This window comes from Coregonus lavaretus, assembly GCF_964263955.1.
Source record: "Coregonus lavaretus genome assembly, chromosome: 17".
In the NCBI taxonomy this organism is placed as follows: domain Eukaryota; kingdom Metazoa; phylum Chordata; class Actinopteri; order Salmoniformes; family Salmonidae; genus Coregonus; species Coregonus lavaretus.
Window position 1 is genome coordinate 13,698,770 of NC_140004.1, and position 17,201 is coordinate 13,715,970.

General features: G+C 40.8%; 1 protein-coding gene across 1 annotated transcript; it reads left to right on the forward strand.

Moving 5' to 3' along the window:
- Positions 1-7,585: 7,585 nt before the first annotated feature.
- LOC311144640 (RING finger and CHY zinc finger domain-containing protein 1-like) lies at positions 7,586-11,110 on the forward strand. The gene is made up of 9 exons (XM_084180689.1): positions 7,586-7,662; positions 8,341-8,460; positions 8,578-8,693; positions 8,892-8,970; positions 9,104-9,148; positions 9,329-9,387; positions 9,577-9,606; positions 9,762-9,882; positions 10,129-11,110. The coding sequence occupies exons 1-9, from the start codon at positions 7,612-7,614 to the stop codon at positions 10,324-10,326; spliced, it is 819 nt and encodes a 272-aa protein (XP_084036815.1). The 5' UTR covers positions 7,586-7,611; the 3' UTR covers positions 10,327-11,110.
- The last annotated feature ends 6,091 nt before the right edge of the window (positions 11,111-17,201 follow it).

The window sequence follows — 17,201 nt, forward strand, 5'->3', positions numbered from 1 at the left end:
CCCTCCTGTTCTCCACTCATTACCTGTATTAACTGCACCTGTTTGAACTCGTTACCTGTATAAAAGACACCTGTCCACACACTCAAACAGACTCCAACCTCTCCACAATGGCCAAGACCAGAGAGCTGTGTAAGGACATCAGGGATAAAATTGTAGACCTGCACAAGGCTGGGATGGGCTACAGGACAATAGGCAAGCAGCTTGGTGAGAAGGCAACAACTGTTGGCGCGATTATTAGAAAATTGAAGAAGTTCAAGATGACGGTCAATCACCCTCGGTCTGGGGCTCCATGCAAGATCTCACCACGTGGGGCATCAATGATCATGAGGAAGGTGAGGGATCAACCCAGAAATACACGGCAGGACCTGGTCAATGACCTGAAGAGAGCTGGGACCACAGTCTCAAAGAAAACCATTAGTAACACACTACGCCGTCATGGATTAAAATCCTGCAGCGCACGCAAAGTCCCCCTGCTCAAGCCAGCACATGTCCAGGCCCATCTGAAGTTTGCCAATGACCATCTGGATGATCCAGAGGAGGAATGGGAGAAGGTCATGTGGTCTGATGAGACAAAAATATAGCTTTTTGGTCTAAACTCCACTCGCCGTGTTTGGAGGAAGAAGAAGGATGAGTACAACCCCAAGAACACCATACCAACCGTGAAGCATGGAGGTGGAAACATCATTCTTTGGGGATGCTTTTCTGCAAAGGGGACAGGACGACTGCACCGTATTGAGGGGAGGATGGATGGGGCCATGTATCGTGAGATCTTTGCCAACAACCTCCTTCCCTCAGTAAGAGCATTGAAGATGGGTCGTGTCTGGGTCTTCCAGCATGACAACGACCCGAAACGAAAAGGTTTCTGTACCAAATATTAAGTTCTGCTTTTCTGATGTATCAAATACTTATGTCATGCAATAAAATGCAAATTAATTACTTAAAAATCATACAATGTGATTTTCTGGATTTTTGTTTTAGATTCCGTCTCTCACAGTTGAAGTGTACCTATGATATTACAGACCTCTACATGCTTTGTAAGTAGGAAAACCTGCAAAATCGGCAGTGTATCAAATACTTGTTCTCCCCACTGTATATAAAAAAAGAATCCGGGCTGTCCATCAGATCTCCTATGCAGATGCAGTGCAAATAGCAGAAGGAGCAAATGAGGAAGAAATGGCAATGGATAACCCGCAACCTGCAGAAAGTGTTGTTCATCAGTTGAGGGATTCTGAAATACTGATAGTGAAAACAAACAAGAAATCGAAGAAACTTGGCATAATCGTGAATGCAGCGAAAAGGTTTTTGGATCTCCAGGGGTCTCGTTTATCAATTATGCGTAGGCACAAATCTGTGTGTAAACCTTGCGTGGGATCATTTCCACGCAATGTGTGAGATGTATCAATATGAACATTTGCTTGTGTGAGTAGATTTATGCACAGCCTTGACCATGCGGACACACAGTGCCAAGTGGTGGAATAAAGGAACTGCTTGTCAATCATAGAATGGGGAAAATATGTTGAAATTGTAAGAGTAATAATTAAATCATTTTTCAATTTCATTGTATTTCCATTGTGGATTCATGCAACATATCTTGACAGGCTAACTATACTGTATCATAATTTGGCCACATCAGTGCATTTGTTCCGATAATAATCCATATAAAGCACAGTAATTTGTTAAATTAGATTCATGTTTGAAAGTGAAACCATTGTTGAAATACAATGAGAGATGGCTGATCTTGCTCTGTTGGAAGATTTGGCACACGCTTAATTTCGCAGTTTGTGCGTTTTAGAGACAGGTGGGACTTTTTTTTGCAGAAAGTACAGATTGGCTCATCTGATATCGTTTCCCAAAACCAATTTTATAGGATTTTTGCGAGGATTTGAGACCTGCTTTAAAAAGTCAAACACATGCCATCCAGTGCACATCCAAGTGCTATCCACCTACGGGTTTTTGAAAACGGGCACTTTTCAATGGGAAGTTGCCGATCGGCATCTCACAGCCCTCGATGAGCCAATGTTTTGGATTCAAACATCAGCAAAACGAACAGGAACACATACAATTTCCATACACCATCACATAAACTGGTTGAAGTCAAGAGGGGTTTCTTTGCCATGATGCCATCAATGGGCTCCCAACGAACCGAGCAATAGTGTGTTTAATACCGCGTTCATAACAACTGGGAACTCTGAAAAATACGTGGTCAAATTATGACGCCAGTGATCCTCAGGTCGGAAAGTCGGAGCTCTAGATAGAGGCCCGAGGTCCAGAGTTGGAATTCCGTGTTGGATGACCGTTCAAAACGATTTTTCCAAGTCGGAGCTCGTTTTCTTCGCGAGTTCCAAGTTGTTTTGAACACACTGAAGTCGGAAGTCGGAGCTTTTCGAGTTCCGAGCTCCCAGTTGTTATGAACGCGGCATTATCAAACAATCCTTCGAACGTCATATGCACACCAGTAGGAGAGAACCATTGATAAATACCAATTGTTCTCAGCCTCAGAGCTTGTGCACGACCTTGCCTTTTTGCATTTCAAAACGCCCCTAATTAACCATACTTGGTCAAAATCATCCCTTTAAAGCCTGTGAAGAATATACAACGCTGTACCATGAAATACAATGGCACAACCAAAAAAAGCTACGAAAACAAAATATTTTCCAAGACTGAAATAGAGGTGCTAGTGTCAGAGATTCAGCACAACCAAAAGGTTTTATTTGGATCACTCAGTTGTGGCTACAAAGAGAGGACCATTAGGACAACTCAAGTTGCTTTAGCAATGGCAAATATACTTCAAATGAGTAGGCAACAATCACCAATAAGCCATCCAATCTATCTGATGCTGTCTTGTAAAAAATTATACGATATTCTTTGAATGCAAGGGAAGCCAGCGAGCATTTGGCCTTCCTTGATCATTTTAAAAATAAAATAATAGCCAATCTCCATTGAGCTAAACTGAGTGAGCTCAACTGTGAATGGTCCTGGTGCACCAAAAAAAAAGTGTCAAGGGAAGCCAGTTTGGAGTTGGCTTCACACCAATCACAGCAAAAGCCAAATGTCATTGATAGAAAAAACTTGAATTGTTGCATCTCGTTGTGTTGTTGTCCTCCGGTGGCTAACTAGCTAAAATTGGCCGTTTCCTAAATGAGCCATGGATGGAGATGAGGATTTGGACGTGTAGTTTTACTTAATTCTCCGGCCAATGATTATAACGACGATTCTGATCCAACCACAAATTCATACATTGTGCCCCTTCCTTGCCTGAGAGCAGTGGCGGCTCCTGAAAAAATTCTCAGGAGGGGCAATTTTTCTGATGATTTAGGTGACCTACACACATTTTAAAAAAGATATGTCCAGCAACAACATGAAGACAGGGGCAGCATATAAGTCAATACCAGAAGCATTTATTGACTGATCTGGGGAGATGGATTCCAGTTTCTGTGACAGATTATAAATAATCTCTGATGCCTTTGTTATATTAGCTTTTGGTTGAATGTACTGTCGTAGTAAATATATAATGTTATAGCTTGGTCTGACTAAAATCTTGTGCATGACCCATTTTGTGTTGGGCCTTTGTATTCAATACAATGAACAAGAGTCCTATCTTGTCAGCCTTGTCAGCAGGTGGCTAAGGATAACACCCACGCCATAGGTCTCTCAGTTCTTCCAACTCACGAGTTCTTGCCCTGAGGACACACACACACACACCCACACACACACACACACACACACACATCATCACTGATAAACACACACACACACATCATCACTGATAACAAACACACACACACACACACTGATAACAAACACACACACACACACACAAATCCTCTTCTCTTAGGCTGAACATCTGAAGACAGAGAACCCGACTCAGAGCCAATGCAACAGTGACACTAGCCTGGAGGTGACATCGCCCAACTCATCAGGACCAATCAGAAGATCAGAACTACTAGATTCAACCTACTTCATTTTATTGTATAAAATGTCAGCACACAATGTTTAGGGGCTCTTCTGATAAACTCCCTACGAGTTTGACGAACGGGTCCGTGCACGCGATTCCAGATATCTTTACCTCTGAATAAACTGCCTTATATTATACAATTATCCACCTTGTCCAAAAGTCTCTACTTTTTCTCCGTTCTCCAGTAAACTTGTTTTATCAACAATAGTAAGGTTCAATGACACAGAAAGCAGTTCAATGTCGGGGTACAGAGTCGCTCTCTTACCAGGATCGCGGTCCGCTCTGACCAGGGTGAAGGTGGCCGGCTCCACCTCTCTGTCCGGGACTCTGTCATCCAGTCAAGTCTCCCAGCTGTATTGGGATTCCGCTGCCAGCAGCGTTTTCATTATTTAGTCCGTTCGTAGCGGGTATGTACACGATCAACAAGATCAGTCCAAAACCGAAGATCAGTCCAAAGCAGAATGTTTGCAGAATGTTTGTAAACTAAGTCTACAAATTAAAAACATAAAATAACGCCACACAGCAGGTCGCAACATAGACTCTGCTAGCCGCCATTGTCTTAGTTACGTTCAACGTTACGTCACGTATGACGAAAGCGCGTAAGTGCATGCACACAGACACCCATAGAGAATGTATTGAAAGCTTTGAAATGTGAAAAAAATAGATTTTACATGACAGGCTATGAGAGACTTCTGGGCGATTTTCAACATGACTGAAATCGCCCAAAAAACGGGCGGGGCCATTTGAAGCACGACTTTAGCCTGATTTGACATTTAGTGGCTGGCAGATCAGACGTGAACACTGATAACTGCTGTTGCCGTGATATAATTGATTAGAAAAAAAATCCCTTCCTTTTCCCGTTTGGCAGTGCGTCGCCCATATCGCCCTATTGAACAAGCCGTCCCTGCCTGAGAGGATGGAAGTTCCAATATGTAGCTAGATGTAGTAGGCTAATGTTAACAAGCTGGCTCATCGTTTCCCATGAAAGGAATTTAGGCTATCGAGCAAGCATTTTAGCCAGGTAGCCTAGGACAACAAAAACTAAAAGTGTGTACTGTTTGACAGAGTCATAGACCGTTTCAAAACATGAAAGAGAGGAGGATGGCATTGACGTTTCTCTACAAATAGGTTCAGTCAACATGTTTTTTCTACTTGCAAGCACGCACACACACACATACACACAATCAGTACCATGGACAGCCACATCATATTTAGCTTACGTTGATTGGACTAAATTGTTTTTGGTATCTTTTAGTTGTCACTGTATTAGACTAAGCATACAGTTGAAGTCGAAAGTTTACATACACCTTAGCCAAATACATTTAAACTCAGTTTTTCACAATTACTGACATTTAATCCTAGTAAAAATTCCCTGTCTTAGGTCAGTTAGGATCACCACTTTTATTTTAAGAATGTGAAATGTCAGAATAATAGTAGAGAGAATGATTTATTTCAGCTTTGATTTCTTTCATCACATTCGCAGTGGGTCAGAAGTTTACATACACTCAATTAGTATTTGGTAGCATTGCCTTTAAAATTGTTTAACTTGGGTCAAACGTTTTGGGTAGCCTTCCACAAGCTTCACACAATAAGTTGGGTGAATTTTGGCCCATTCCTCCTGACAGAGCTGGTGTAACTGAGTCAGGTTTGTAGGCCTCCTTGCTCGCATACACTTTTTCAGTTCTGCCCAAAAAGTTTCTATAGGATTGAGGTCAGGGCTTTGTGATGGCCACTCCAATACCTTGACTTTGTTGTCCTTAAACCATTTTGCCACAACTTTGGAAGTATGCTTGGGGTCATTGTCCATTTGGAAGACCCATTTGCAACCAAGCTTTAACTTCCTGACTGATGTCTTGAGATGTTGCTTCAATATATCCACATAATTTTCCTTCCTCATGATGCCATCTATTTTGTGAAGTGCACCATTCCCTCCTGCAGCAAAGCACCCCCACAGCATGATGCTGCCACCCCTGTGCTTCACGGTTGGGATGGTGTTCTTCGGCTTGCAAGGTACCCCCTTTTTCCTCCAAACATAACAATGGTCATTATGGCCAAACAGTTACATCAGACCAGAGGACATTTCTTCAAAAAGTATGATCTTTGTTCACATGTGCAGTTGCAAACCGTAGTCTGGCTTTTTTATGGCGGTTTTGGAGCAGTGGCTTCTTCCTTGCTGAGCGGCCTTTCAGGTTATGTCGATATATGACTTGTTTTACTGTGGATATAGATACTTTTGTACCTGTTTCCTCCAGCATCTTCACAAGGTCCTTTGCTGTTTTTCTGGGATTGATTTGCACTTTTCGCACCAAAGTACGACAATCTCTAGGAGACAGAATGTGTCTCCTTCCTGAGCGGTATGACGGCTGTGTGGTCCCATGTTGTTTATACTTACGTACTATTGTTTGTACAGATGAACGTGGTACCTTCAGGCGTTTGGAAATTGCTCCCAAGGATGAACCAGACTTGTGGAGGTCTACAATATTTTTTTTGAGGTCTTGGCTGATTTCTTTTGATTTTCCCATGATGTCAAGCAAAGAGGCACTGAGTTTGAAGTTAGGCCTTGAAATACATCCACAGGTACACCTCCAATTGACTCAAATTATGTCAATTAGCCTATCAGAAGCTTCTAAAGCCATGACAGCATTTTCTGGAATTTTCCAAGCTGTTTAAAGGCACACTCAACTTAGTGTATGTAAACTTCTGACCAACTGGAATGGTGATACAGTGAATTATAAGTTAAATAATCTGTCTGTTAACAATTGTTGGAAACATTACTTGTGTCATGCACAGAACTATAGTTTGTTAATGTCGGAAACATTCACTTGCTTGACCATGTTGTAGGTCATATAACTGTTTGTTACATGCAATATGCTTTGTGGACTTCACTGGACAGAGGTGGCTCTCCGTTTTTGTAATGAAACACAGGTGTGGTTAAATTAATTCTACGCGTGATTGATAAATGAGGCCCCAGAACTTTACTGCTGAAACACTCAGTGGTGTACTACTTAAGTAATTTTTTGGGGTATCTGTACATTTTATTTATTTTTTTTGCATGTTGTACCCCAGGCACAATTTTCTTGTTTTTTACATTTACGGAGAGCCAGGGGTACAACATGCAGACATAATTTACAAACAAAGCATTTGTGTTTAGTGAGTCCTCCAGATCAGCGGCAGTAGGGATGACCAGTGATGTTTTCTTGATACCAGCATGAAATTGACAATTTTCCTGTCCTGTTAAGCATTCAAAATGTAACGAGTACCTTTGGGTATCAAGGAAAACGTATGGAATAAAAAATACATAATTTTCTTTAGGAATGTAGTGAAGTAAAAGTAAAAGTTGTGATATTTGTTTTAAATATACTTAAGTATCAAAAGTAAAAAATTATTTCAAATAGCTTTTACTTTTGATACTTAAGTATATTTTTGCAATTACATTTACTTTTGATACTTAAGTATATTTAAAAGCAATATCAGTATGTTTAACTTTATTTTTTTTATTTTTTTACCCTTTCCATATTTTCCCGTGTTCTTCTGCCTGAAGTTCCCCAGTTTTCACCCCATACAGTAAGTGGCGGCATGCAACTTTAACGTATGTTTGTGGACCACCAAAATACCATAGAAGAAGAAGAAGAAGAAGAAGAAGAAGAAGGAGAAGAATGGCTTCTCGCGTTGGATGCGACCACTACGTGCGCAGCTGTTTGCTGAAAGTAAGAAATAGTATTTATGAGCAAGTGTTAATTCTACCAGATATTAAGACGCATATGTTATTGATGGTCTTATTTTAATGTATCCTGCTTTATGTAGCTAACGTGTTTTGCTCATAACATACCTGCTATAAACTTAGCCAACTAACGCTTTAGCTTGCTGGCTAGCTTACTATCTGAACAGGAGATTCATTTAAATATGTCAGGTCAAATGAAAAACCGTGTTTGCCAACCCATCAGAAAATGTTTATAACAAATAAATTGTTGTAGTTGGAAATATTGTATCCATATTTTACATCAATGTAGCAGTAGTTTGATAGGTGTCATTCGTATATTATGCCAGTAGCTAGCTATCGCGGCTTGTCACCGTTAAATTAGCTAGCTAAGTTCATATTGTATTTATATTTTACATTCATCCAGCAGTAGTTTGCTTGGTGTCATTCGTATATTAAGCCATGGCTATCTGAGTAGCTATCGGCTTGTCACTGTCAAAATTGCTTGTCATCTAACGTTAGCTAGCGAGCTAAGGAAGTTCATGTCAGAATTCATTATTTCGTCATGAATAGAGGTAACCCTGAGGTTACTCTCACAAATGTGTTAGCATCAAGGTTCTTGACACCAACAAATTAATGTGTTGGTTTGTTTTATCAAGCCCTTTCCAAACTTGGTTATCTCCCTCAGGCTCCGTGTTGTGGTAAAGCATATGTTTGTCGCCTGTGCCATGATGCTGAGGAGGACCATCAAATGGACCGCTTCCTGGTCAAAGAAGTGCAGTGCTCAGTCTGCAACACAGTACAGCAGGTAATTATGTTAAAGGGGAACTGTTGTCAGTCTCTGAGTCCCAACTATACTGTTCATTCAACATATCAATATGGTCCCATTGTTTGTTTATTTTATTTCATTTGGTTCTTCTTTCAGGCACAACATACTTGCCAGGAGTGTAATGTGACATTTGGGGAATATTACTGTGATATATGTCACCTGTTTGATCAAGACAAGAAGCAGTATCACTGTCAGCCCTGTGGAATATGCAGGTGAGTAACTCTGCCCTGTTTGACTTTGTGTTATGACTACCGTTCCCATATATAGTTCACCCATGTTCATCAGCTGATACGTCTGACCAGCTGCTGGCCACCAGCATGTTTTAGATCTTTATTTTATTTGCATATTGGTGTCTTAAAACACTTGAATAGCGTAGCCAATATGTACAGTTATGTTTTGTACTCCTGCAGGATCGGGCCAAGGGAGAAATACTTCCACTGTGAGAAGTGCAATCTCTGTTTAGCCGGTAATCTACGAGGAAATCACAAGGTGATTGTCAACCCCTACTATGGCCCTTATTATATCTGTTGCTTTTGTGTACATTGTCAATACAATATTGCTAATGCCATGGCTCTTGTCTTTCACTTGATTTATCAGTTATAGACTGTTTGTTTTGTTTCAGTGTGTTGAAAATGTTTCAAGACAGAACTGCCCAGTGTGTATGGAGGTAAATTAATGAATAGTAAGATCAGTAACACGACTGCTGTGTATTTCACTTTATTATGTAATTTAGTATACAATTGTGTATATAGAAATTCACACAGCCTGTATTTTACAATTTCATAAGTACTTTTCCTCTAATGGTTTATCATAGATATATAATGTTTTTGTCTTTTCTCTAATTAAGGATATCCACACATCCAGAATAGGAGCTCACGTTCTTCCATGTGGCCATCTTCTACACAAGTATGACATTTTCCTCATGATAAATACTCTCAAAACCTTTGTCATTAGCCTATAAGACCTACACACGTGTGTATTGATGCCACTGTTAATCTGATGGATGATACAGCAGGTGCATTACTGGAGTCTTACTCTTGTCTTCTGGTTTATTAAACAATGTTTAGAATGTTCACTGGTTCTTTTGTTTTTCAGAACATGCTTTCGTGATATGGTCCGAACTGGGTAAGGTCCATAGTCCTTTTCAAATATTGTGCTAGTTATCATATATTAATCCCAATTACTGTCTATAACTTATCAATCATATCATCTGCATGACATTCATATAAGCAATGACGATCTGCGTGACCAGCAATATTGCCTCTATATGTCATCTTCAGTGCGTATCGATGCCCACTCTGTATGCACTCCGCTTGGAATATGGAGGGCGACTGGGAGCTGATGGACAAGGAGATCACTCAGTCACCCATGCCCACTGAATACCAGGATGCCACTGTGAAGGTATGACACAAATTTATTTACTTTGAATGTGAAATTGAACTTTAAAAAACAAATGACCTCAATTATTGTTGTTCCTTGTGTTCTGGGATACTGTGACTACACTGATCTGGTGTAGGTTTACTTTTATGACTCACTTCAGGCTTTTATATTCAAGGGATATTTCAACTTATTTTAAAGTTTCAGTATTGAGCACTACTTCTGCCTCACGACATGGTTTTGTCGGTTTCTCATTTTCCCTGACTGTAGATCATATGTAATGACTGCCAAACCCACTGTACGGTGCCTTTCCATGTTCTGGGAATGAAGTGCAGTGGCTGTGGCTCCTACAACACAGCACAGGATGGGGGACTGATACAGCAGCCCCAAGAACCACAGACACAGGAACCAGAGCCCCAGGAGCAAGAGCCAGAGCAGCAGCCCCAGTCCCCAGTACCAGAACCATAGAATTAGAATACCTATCATTTTAATTATATGGAGAGAACATTGGGACTCCACCCCCTAGTTCTCTATGCTCCACATTACTTCCCCAGTCTACGCAGACTTAACTACATTATCCACCTCTTTCCCAACATTGCTCTGCCAAGAGTACAGGTAGTCATGCCTGGGTTCCAGAACCTGGGTCCAGGACCTCAGGGTCCCATACTTGGATCCTCCTTCTAGTGTGTTGTACAGCAGTTTTGGGATTGAATTTCTGTTATTACATACCCATTATAAAGACATTGCTATTGATCCATTTGTTTCTCAGATAAAAGGCCAGCAGAAGATAATTTTGAATGAGGAATTAAATATAGTCAGCCACACATAATTTATTTCCCATTTTGTCTCAAGTTGGAATGGATTAATGTCTGTCAATAATGCATTCACAAAATGATTTAGAGTTATGTGTGTGTGGGGTGGGGTGGGGGGGGCTTTGTTTGTCTAAAAGCCTAACTAAATGCTTCAGACTGACATTTTACAATGGTAATGGGATTTAATTTCTGTTTGTAAAACTCAGGTATTTGAAATAGTTTAGATATGGTTTAACATCAAATTGTGTTCATTCCATGTTTGAGTTGAATATTAATCTTAGAGGAGTGGATTATCATGATTAACACATGTAAATTATTGGATAATTACTGCAGTTAGACAATGGCTGTTGGCAACTATATCTCACTCTATGCTTAGCTCATATTGTCAGCATTGTTGCTCAAACATAAGAGAGAAATAGAGAATAAAAATATTGCATATGTATTGCCTTTGGTGTCATTCATTGATGCAGGTTTTGGGATTTGGTGACATTAACTGTAATGAATAATAAATACCATGATTGTGCTGAATGTTATTTCATATTTGTATCACAGTAATCCCAAAAGAAATATAGAAGATAATAGTAGTTGTAAAGTGTTCTTTATAAAAACTGCAACGAACATTCTGTGAAATGTATAGAAAACCCATCAAATTATACTAATTGATCAGTTTATTTATTTATTTTTTGTCATTTAGCAGACGCTCTAACTGGAGAGGTTCCAACAAACTTGTGCACCAAGTAGTACACGTCTGTCAGGAGCTCTGTCGGGGCAGTCCCATTAGTTCTCTTTAACTGCTTACACAGACAAGTTATATTTGCATGATTTACATTATTCATAATTAATTCATCAACTTTTGGTTCATGCATGTGACCGATCAATACCTTACAAGGCTTTTTCTCTCCAAGCTGAGACCTTGAAACTGAGATATGGCCTCCCGAGTGGCACAGCGGTCTAAGGCACTGCATCGCAGTGCTTGAGGCGTCATTACAGAACCGGGTTCGATCCCAGGCTGTGTCACAACCAGTGTCGTCCGGGTTAGGGGAGGGTTTGGCCGGGGTGGCTTTACTTGGCTCATCGCGCTTTAGCGACTCCTTGTGGCGGGGCGGGCGCCTGCAGGCTGACTTCAGTCGTCAGTTGAACTAATAATAATAATAATAATATGCCATTTAGCAGACGCTTTTATCCAAAGCGACTTACAGTCATGCGTGCATACATTTTTGTGTATGGGTGGTCCCGGGGATCGAACCCACTACCTTGGCGTTACAAGCGCCGTGCTCTACCAGCTGAGCTACAGAGGATCACAACTGTGCTTCCTGAAACACATTGGTGCGGCTGGCTGGTTAAGAAGCGCGGTTTGGCGGGTCATGTTTCGGAGGACGCGTGACTCGACCTTCGCCTCTACAGAGTCCGTGTGGGAGTTGCAGCGATGAGACAAGATCGCAATTGGGGAGAAAAAGGGGGTAAAAAAAAGGAATAAAAGCACTAACATAAAATGTTCCTTCACAAGACAAACACAGCATACCTTTTACACTGTCTCTATTCACTTTATGTAATCTTAGACAGTATGGTGCAATAGTTATAGGAAGAAAGACAATGATAAAAGTATTCTATAAATGGAGACACACTTACTGATTTGGAAGATGTTGTTTTGCTTGAACCAAGGAAGCTGCAATCACATTGCAGCATAATGTGATTACATGGGGAATACTGTATATTATCATCAGAAAATATACGGTTGGTAGTTATCCTATTTCAACTTCACCTTGAAAGTTTAATTATTAAACAGCCTTTATCTTTGTGTTCAGTTTTGTAGGATAAATAAAGGTTATTAGAGGTTAAAATATAACCATTAATGTTTATCCAGAAACATTTTGCAGAAATATGTGAAGTAGAAATATTCTCTCCTAAAGTGTGGTTAGAAATACTCTTACGACGCCAGACATATGCAATTAAATATTTAACTACAGTTGAAGTCGGAAGTTCACATACACCTTAGCCAAATACATTTAAACTCAGTTTTTCACAATTCCTGACATTTAATCCTAGTAAATATTCCCTGTTTTAGGTCAGTTAGGATCACCACTTTATTTTAAGAATGTGAAATGTCAGAATAATAGTAGAGAGAATTATTTATTTCAGCTTTTATTTCTTTCATCACATTCCCAGTGGGTCAGAAGTTTACATACAGTCAATTAGTATTTGGTAGCATTGCCTTTAAAATTGTTTAACTTCGGTAAAATATTTCGGGTAGCCTTCCACAAGCTTCCCACAATAAGTTGGGTGAATTTTGGCCCATTCCTCCTGACAGAGCTGGTGTAACTGAGTCAGGTTTGTAGGCCTCCTTGCTCAAACACGCTTTTTCAGTTCTGCCCACAAATGTTCAATAGGATTGATGTCAGGGCTTTGTGATGGCCACTCCAATACCTTGACTTTGTTGTCCTTAAGCCATTTTGCCACAACTTTGGAAGTATGCTTGAGGTCATTTTCCATTTGGAAGACCCATTTGCAACCAAGCTTTAACTTCCTGACTGTCATGAGATGTTGCTTCAATATATCCACATAATTTTCCTTCCTCATGATGCCATCTATTTTGTGAAGTGCACCAGTCCCTCCTGTAGCAAAACACCCCCACAGCATTATGCTGTCCCATGGTGATTATACTTGCATACTATTGTTTGTTTGTACAGATGAACGTGGTACTTTCAGGCGTTTGGAAATTGCTCCCAAGGATGAACCAGACTTGTGGAGGTCTACCATTTTTCTTCTGAGGTCTTGGCTGATTTCTTTTGATTTTCCCATGATGTCAAGCAAAGAGGCAATGAGTTTGAAGATAGGCCTTGAAATACATCCACAGGTACACCTCCAATTGACTCATTATGTCAATTAGCATATCAGAAGCTTCTAATGCCATGACATCATTTTCTGGAATTTTCCAAGCTGTTTAAAGGCACAGTCAACTTAGTGTATGTAAACTTCTGACCCACTGGAATTGTGATACAGTGAATTATAAATTAAATAATCTGTCTGTAAACAATTGTTGGAAAAATTACAGTTGAAGTCGGAAGTTTACATACACTTAGATCACCTTAAGGAGGTCGTAGCTGGCCTGTTCGTACGCGTCCATGTTCCCGGTCGCCTTGCTATGGTTAAATGCAGTGGTTCGCGCTTTTAGTTTTGCTCGATTGTTGCCATCTATCGACAGTGTTTGGTTTGGATATGTTCTGATCGTCACTGTAGGAACAACATCCTCTATGCACTTCCTGATGAACCCAGTGACCGAGTCAGTGTAATCATCAATGTTATTCCCCAGAGCCGACACAGAAAATATCCCAGTTCACGTGATCAAAACAGTCTTGTAGCACAGATTCCGATGGGTAATTCCACCGATGGTCCTTACCACGGGTGCTTCCTGTTTTAATTTCTGTCTATAGCAGCGTGTAGTGCTATGGCAAAAACAAAAGCGTGCACCCATTTGTGTCCCGAGGACCGAGTTTGGGAAACCCTGGCATATAGGCTGGACGCAGCAGGGTGGAGGCATGATCTGATTTGCTAAAGGGAGGGCGGGGGAGGGCATTGTAGCCTTCCCGGAAGGGAGAATAACAATGGTGAAGTGTCCTCTATCCGTGTGTAGCATAGGAGATACTGCCAAAATAAAAGAAACACCAACATAAAGTGTCTTAACAGGGCGTTGGGCCACCACAAGCTAGATCAGCTTCAATGCACCTTGGCATAGATTCTACAAGTGTCTGGAACTCTATTGGAGGGATGCGACACCATTCTTCCACAAGAAATTCCATCATTTGGTGTTTTGTTGGTGGTGGTGACGGAAAACGCGGTCTCAGGTGCCGCTACAGAATCTCCCATAAGTGTTCATTTGGGTTGAGATCTGGTGACAGATGGCCATGGCATATGGTTTTCATCGTTTTCATGCTCATCAAACCATTCCGTGACCACTCGTGCCCTGATGATGGGGGCATTGTCATATGTTGCTTTTACGCACTAGTCGGAACTTTGAAACTGACATTTCTGACTTGGTAACTGGTTGAACGCGGCACATGTATAACTACAACCAGCTAGCATGTCGAATATTTCAGTTTCCTAGTTCCGACTAGTACAGTAGCCAAAAATAATGGCCTGTCCAGTATTTTTATACATGACCCTAAGCTTGATGGGTTGTTAATTGCTTAATTAACTCCGGAACCACACCTGCAGAAGCACCTGCTTTTAATATACTTTGTATCCCTCATTTACTCATGTTTCCATTATTTTTGGCAGTTACATGTATGTTGGTAGAACTTCGGAAGCGCTTTAATTCAAGACCCTAGTGATGATAAATGCGGCTTCAGGAAACGCCGTTTCCAATCTGTTCAAAGTTCCTTAAGTGCCAACTTCGTGTCAGCTTGAGGGGCAATGTACACGGCTGCAGATTTGTGGACTCGAGTCACATGACTTGGACTCAAGTCACAAATCTGATGACTTGACTTGATAGAAAATAAAATAACTTGAGACTTGACTTGGATTTGAGACTGGTGACTAGAAATTATCTAGCCAGGTTTTGTAACGTTTTGTCACTCATTTTGTGGCACAGAGACAGTAGCCTCACCCTAGCAAAAACGTGCAACAGATTGGCTAGTGAAACGTACACTCTGCCCTCTGATTGGACCAGCAAACTGTCAATCAACAGGTCGGGTGAGCTAGCGATCAGATTGCTGATTTACTGTACAGCCAATGGCGACCCGTCATTCAGAGCCCCACCTGTTTAGCTATATATATTTTTTAACCTGTTTTGCATGTTATTTTGGCATTCATATGCGCCACATATCAGTTTGCAAACAATGTTAAAAAATCATTGAGTTAATAAAGCCGCATACAAACATGGTCTCTTTTTTGCTTTCTTGAGTAAGGCAGCTCCAAAATTCAGGTGTTTCAGCCTAGCTCAGTGCTTTCTGTGGTGGTGGGGCAGCCAGCAGAAAATACGGAGTGTAGGGGTTGGTAATGTTCTCTAGTTGTGCCGTGATTGGCTCAGTGTTCTGTCACTCATAGGGACACTACGTCACTGCAAAATCTACGGACAGAGCTCGAAAATTCAAGCCCCTTGGGTGCTGCCATAGAGTTACATTAGAAGTGCCCATCCAAGAAGGATTAAGGTCATTGGCCACAGATAAAATGAAGTTAATTTAAGAACCTATACTGTGCCATCAGTTCGTTTTTTAACCTTTGTAGACTTAAGGGGTGCTTTGTAGAACCCTTTTAAAAAGAGGGGTTCGTTTTGGAACCAGCAGTGCACTTGTGCATATAATTCAAATTGAGAACATTGGTCAAAAGAGGATTGGAAGCCTGAAGTGTGCGGATGGTTGGAGAGACAGGACAGGTAAGAGATGACTAGTAACTGATCGACGTGAAAGGTGAGAGAGCCTTAGCTGTTCGCTAGTTAAGATAATAATTAATCAAACTACTATCAAATCATTAAAAAACAATACATCATGTAATGTAATCTTTATTTTTCATCAGCTAGCCAAGCTACATAGCCTGTAATGTTAGCTGGTAATTGTTGTATAAGTGTTGATACATTTTAGCTAATGTTAGCTAGCTAGTTAAAGTTACTGTAGGGGCACGCGCAAAATGGCGGTCAGTGCGATGCGTTTTTTTGGTAGCTGAAGGAATTATTGGATTTCCTCACACAAATATGACCATTTGGTCATTTCTAAGGTCATAAAACCCTGTATGAATATGGTTTAGTTTGTTTACCAAAGTCATTGATTACTTTCTGCAAGTTATTCACCTCTAAAACTATTAAGTTAGCGACAACACTAGATAGCCAGATCATCTAGCTAGCTCAAAAACGACCTTGTCTACATGGAAACTTCCATGACCAGAACCAAAAGAAAAGATATGGAGAAATCATCAGATGGACAATTAACAGCAAAAGATGGTATGGTTTTGGGTACTGAAAATTTGGTGAGCACGGACAACAATGCTGACAACCTGTGTCCATCCAGTCCCCAGCTCAGGCCGTTATCTTACGACCCCGACACTCCAGTCAAGCCCCAGGGGTAAAACATGAGAGGTCAAGAGGGTATGTCACTTCTTGAGATGCAAAACAATATTGTGATGCTTTTGACAGCAAAGATAGATGAAAGGGCAAATGGCTTGGAGGACATGGTTAGGGGGAATAAAATGAAAATTGGGGCCATAAAAAATAGTTATCTCTGGAGAAGTGAAAACCCTCAAAAGTGACATGAAGGTGGAAGTTATCTGCCAGGAAAATGAAAAGAAGGTGGCTGAACTTGAGCAAAAGGTGAATGAGGCTGAGATACCAGCGCAGGTGGAACCTGAGGCTCCATGGAATTCCAGAGCAGGCGGGTGAGGACTTTAAATGCAGAGTTGTTGACATCTGTGGAGCTGTCATTCCCGAATCAAAAGCCAAACATCGTTTATCGTTTTGGAAGACTCAAGGATCAAGACAAGAGGCCGAGGACAACCATCATCCGGTTCACCAACAGATCTACACATATCATCTCTGTAGGCGAG